This window comes from Octopus bimaculoides, chromosome 1 (genome assembly GCF_001194135.2).
Source record: "Octopus bimaculoides isolate UCB-OBI-ISO-001 chromosome 1, ASM119413v2, whole genome shotgun sequence".
NCBI lineage: Eukaryota > Metazoa > Mollusca > Cephalopoda > Octopoda > Octopodidae > Octopus > Octopus bimaculoides.
Window position 1 is genome coordinate 60,290,272 of NC_068981.1, and position 4,617 is coordinate 60,294,888.

The following is a 4,617-nucleotide window of genomic DNA, read 5'->3' on the forward strand; positions in this document are numbered from 1 at the left end:
ACACACACACACACACACACACACACACACACACACACACACACACACACACATACATACATACATACATACATAAATCTGAAGTCACACTATCCAGATTGCAAGTTCAGATTTATACCTGTAATTATTGGAGCCCTGGGACATGTAACACACTGCCTAAATACCAATCACGAGAAATTAGGTTTCTCAAAGCCAGAAAGGAGAAAGCTAATTCGAAGACTACAGATCCAATCAATCACTGGAACTGTAAAAATCTGTAAAACTTTCCAGAAGTTTATTATTTAAATATATATGAGCAAGTCTATATGCAACTATATGCATGACAATAGATACATAAAACAAAACATACGAATCTGCACATATACACACATCTGCACATATACATACATACATACATACATACATACAAAAATAGCCTGTTGTTGACGTTGAAATTCCAATGAAGGAACCTTGGATCTAGGATAGAAACCGGCTCTCTCTCTCTCTCTCTCTCTCTCTCTGTTGGCAGGAAATCTTTAAATAAAACTGAACAATAACATGCATACATACATACACATGTTAGTAGAAAGCTCCGTGATGATAGTAACATCGATCATCAAAGCAGTTTATCATGGACGAATAGCCGGATTACTACTTCCCAGTTTGAAGCGAATGCGTTTGCAATCCAGGAACAGAAAATATTAACCAAGTACTTGATGCACAAAAGGAATAGGCATGCAGAAAAAGCAGTAAAATGTGACAACCGATGCAGACTTTGTGGAGTTCATACTGAAGATATCACCCACATCATCACTAGCTGTCCGAAAATGTCATCACGGTATTAACTACCGATGCGACATGATGTTGTTGCTAGGACACTCTATAATGAAATACTTCGAAAGGAAAATCCCAAGGACAAAGAAATAAAAACCCACAATATGGTAGAAGCCATAGCCATTCACAATAAAAAGGAATACTGGTGGAATGTACCAGTGAGGACCTCAATAAAATGTAAGCACAACAGACCTGATATAATGATTTGGGTTAGAGAAGAGAAACTGTGCGCAGTTGTGGAAATTAGCTGCCCAGCGGATGTTAACATGAAACTGAAGATCAGTGAAAAAGAGAACACCTATGCTGAACTATTGAGAAATATGCAGTTACTCTACCCAGATTAGACCCCGGGACATGTAACACACTGCCTAAATATCAATCTTCAGAAATTAGGCTTCTCAAAACCAGACAGGAGAAAGCTAATTCGAAGACTACAGATCCATCACTGGAACTGTAAAAATCTGTAAAACTTTCCAGAAGTTTATCATTTAAATATATATGAGCATGTCTAGATATGTAACTATATGCATGAGAATACATACATAAAACATACAAATCTGCACATACATACATACATACATGCATACATACATACATACATATATACATGCATACATGCATGCATGCATACATACATACATACATACATACATACATACACACATACATACATACACACATACATACAGATACAGATATGTGGAATCGAAGACGTACTTGAATTTCTTTGATAACATAAAAGTTGTATGAAATCGATAAAATTATTCTTTTAAATAGAGATATTTATAAGACGTGAAATTTACACACCACCTGATAGTAGATTTATAATTACATGCAATATCGTCAGAGGTGCATCCTCAATGTTTGTTTGTTATAGAACAGTATTGTTTAACTGCAGAAAATGATGTATTCCAATACCTGTCTTTTAGGTTTCAAAGCAACAATGGCATACGAGAAATGCCTTGAGAAATTTGGCAGCACAAATCACACAAAGAATCCTAACATCACAGCAGAAAAGGAATGTGATTTTGAAAAGCTAATGACAGAGGTATCTTTCCTATTTCATTTTTGTAGCGATAAGCAAATGGTGATTATGATTCCCAAAATACTTATTATAATTATCAAAATTATTGCTAATTACATCACTATTTCATTTAGATTATTACAATTTTTTACTAGTATTCATTGGTTAGTATTGCCTATCTTGTTACAGGCGCAGGAGTGGCTGTGTGGTAAGAAGCTCACTTCACAGCCACTTGGTTCCGGGTTCAGTCCCACTGCGTGGCACATTGGGCAAGTGTCCTCTTCTATAGTCTCGGGCTGACCGAAGCTTTATAAGGAGATTTGGAAGATGAAAACTGAAAGAAGCTCGTCGTATATATAAGTTTATGAAGTTGATATGTATATGTGTGTGTCTGTAACTTAGCGGTTCGGCATAAGAGACCAATAGAATAAATACCAGACTTAAAAAATGAAAACAAAAGTACTGGGAACGATATCTTCGACTAAAAGTTTTCTTGGCGGTGCTTCGACATGGCTGCAGTGAAATGACTAACACAACAAAAAGAAATATTTGATGGGATTACTTGTGCCAAAAGATTTTATTCCATTTAAAACTTGCAATAAATACATCACAACTCACATAGCAGGCTAGAAAATTTCGATTGGGCGCAGGAGTGGCTGTGTGGTAAGTAGCTTGCTTATCAACCACATAGTTCCGGGTTCAGTCCCACTGCGTGGCACCTTGGGCAAGTGTCTTCTGCTATAGACTCGGGCCAACCAAAGCCTTGTGAGTAGATTTCGTAGACGGAAACTGAAAGAAGCCTGTCGTATATATGTATATATATATGTGTGCGTGCGTGTGTGTGTCTGTGTTTGTCCCTCCAACATCGCTTGACAACCGATGGTGATGTGTTTACGTCCCCGTAACTTAGCAGTTCAGCAAAAGAGACCGATAGAATAAGTACTAGGCTTACAAAGAATAAGTCCTGGGGTAGATTTGCTTGACTAAAGGCGGTGCTCCAGCATGGCCGCAGTCAAATGACTGAAACAAGTAAAAGAGTAAAAGAGTAAAAGAGATACCGGTGAGGAAGGTTTCATTCTTATCGTCAGTAGCTGCTCCAAAATACCTGCATGATACCACATTTCCATGAGACATGACAATGTCGCTAAAACTGTCTACTGTGCTATACGCAGGAAGGATTGCCCCGGTCGGTCATGCCAGAGGTACACCAGAAGCAAAATGCAGCCATATCTTTAAAAATAAAAGATACAGGTGGAACATTCCTGTTGTCTTGTGTAAATGCTATAAATACTTTTCTATAAGACAGGGAGCAAATGTCATGCACTGCTATGTGGATCAAGTGCCTGCTGGGTGTAAATGTCACGTCAAAAATCGGAGAAAAGAACATCTCATGAGAAACCTACAGCTGTTATATCCAGACTATAGATTTGCATAAAAGCAAATAAGAAAGAGATGCTGGGTCTTCTCCAAAAGAGCAGAACACATACATATGTGTGTATGTGTGCGCGCGTGCACCAATCAATTCCGATAACTACTACTACTACTACTACTACTACTACTACTACTACTACTACTACTACTACTACTACTACTACTACTACTTCCTGGTAATAGTTTCCCATTTTGGCAAAAATGTTACACAAATATATGGGCTATATATATATGTGATTACATTACTCTCTTCACCTGAATGTTGAAAAGATGTAATCATGAAGGCTGAGATTGAATAATTTGAGGTACACTCCGGCTCATTTAATCAACCAAGATTAAGAGAGAGATATTTTAAATACATATGAAAGCCTCATTCTCCTTAGTAAATCTTATGATTTCATCTCTATCAGTATGTGTATGTAAGCTCGTATATTTACATTCAAATACTCGATTCATCGAGTGAGCCTGTATATATTCACTCAATCTGTTATAAATAGCATGTAGCTAAACCTTCCATAAATAATGTTGCGCTGCCTTCGTTTTTTAGTTTGTCACTCATATATGCCTAGATATTTAGAATAAAATCGGTCGCTGAACGATTTACCTTTTCCTAGCTGCATAAGTATTTCTAATTATGTAATAGGGACCATCATAAATAGTTTCTAATAAAGAAAGCAGACGAAATGATTATGACGTTTTCTAAACTTAGATCACATGTCTCCTTCACACAGTTGTCATTTAGCTAAACAACATCAGCATTGACTACATATAATTACACACGCATATATATGTATATGTTAAACTAATTATTTCTTTACGCTTCATATTTCAGTCAGCCTCTGGGACCGGACTAGCATTCATTGCCTTCACAGAAGCAATTGATCAGTTTCCTGTTGCCCCATTGTGGGCCGTTCTCTTCTTTCTCATGTTGCTCACACTTGGACTGGACACAATGTTTGGTACTCTTGAAGGTGCCATTACATCTATAAATGATATGTTATTGTTTCCTGCAATCAGAAAAGAAGTTGTTTGTGGTAAGTCAGTATATTCTTGAGAGAAGAATCAAATCAGCAGATCAGTGTTCAGCCTTGTGCGCTCTGTTCTTGTTGAATATTTTGTCTTAATGTAAGCATATTTACGCATATACATATAGATATTTGAAATACGAATACTATTCATTTTTACCCGCTGAGTGGAATGTGGGAATGTGAAATAAAGTGTCTTGCTTAAGGATACAGTGCAGTGCCGGGGATCGAAGACATGACCTTACGATTCTGGTCCGAATACCCTAGCCACTAACTCACACGCCTTCACTCATATATATATATATATATATATATATATATATA

The 4,617-nt window shown here is 37.0% G+C and overlaps 1 protein-coding gene across 2 annotated transcripts in view; it reads left to right on the forward strand.

The window, feature by feature from the left end:
- The window catches only part of LOC106871356 (sodium- and chloride-dependent transporter XTRP3), a 182,372-nt gene that overhangs the window by 163,106 nt on the left and 14,649 nt on the right, over positions 1-4,617 (forward strand). For both annotated transcript variants that reach the window (XM_052967131.1, XM_052967139.1), the window contains exons 7-8: positions 1,743-1,861; positions 4,101-4,302. In XM_052967131.1, the coding sequence (XP_052823091.1) occupies positions 1,743-1,861; positions 4,101-4,302 (321 nt within the window). The remainder of the gene's footprint in view (positions 1-1,742; positions 1,862-4,100; positions 4,303-4,617) is intronic.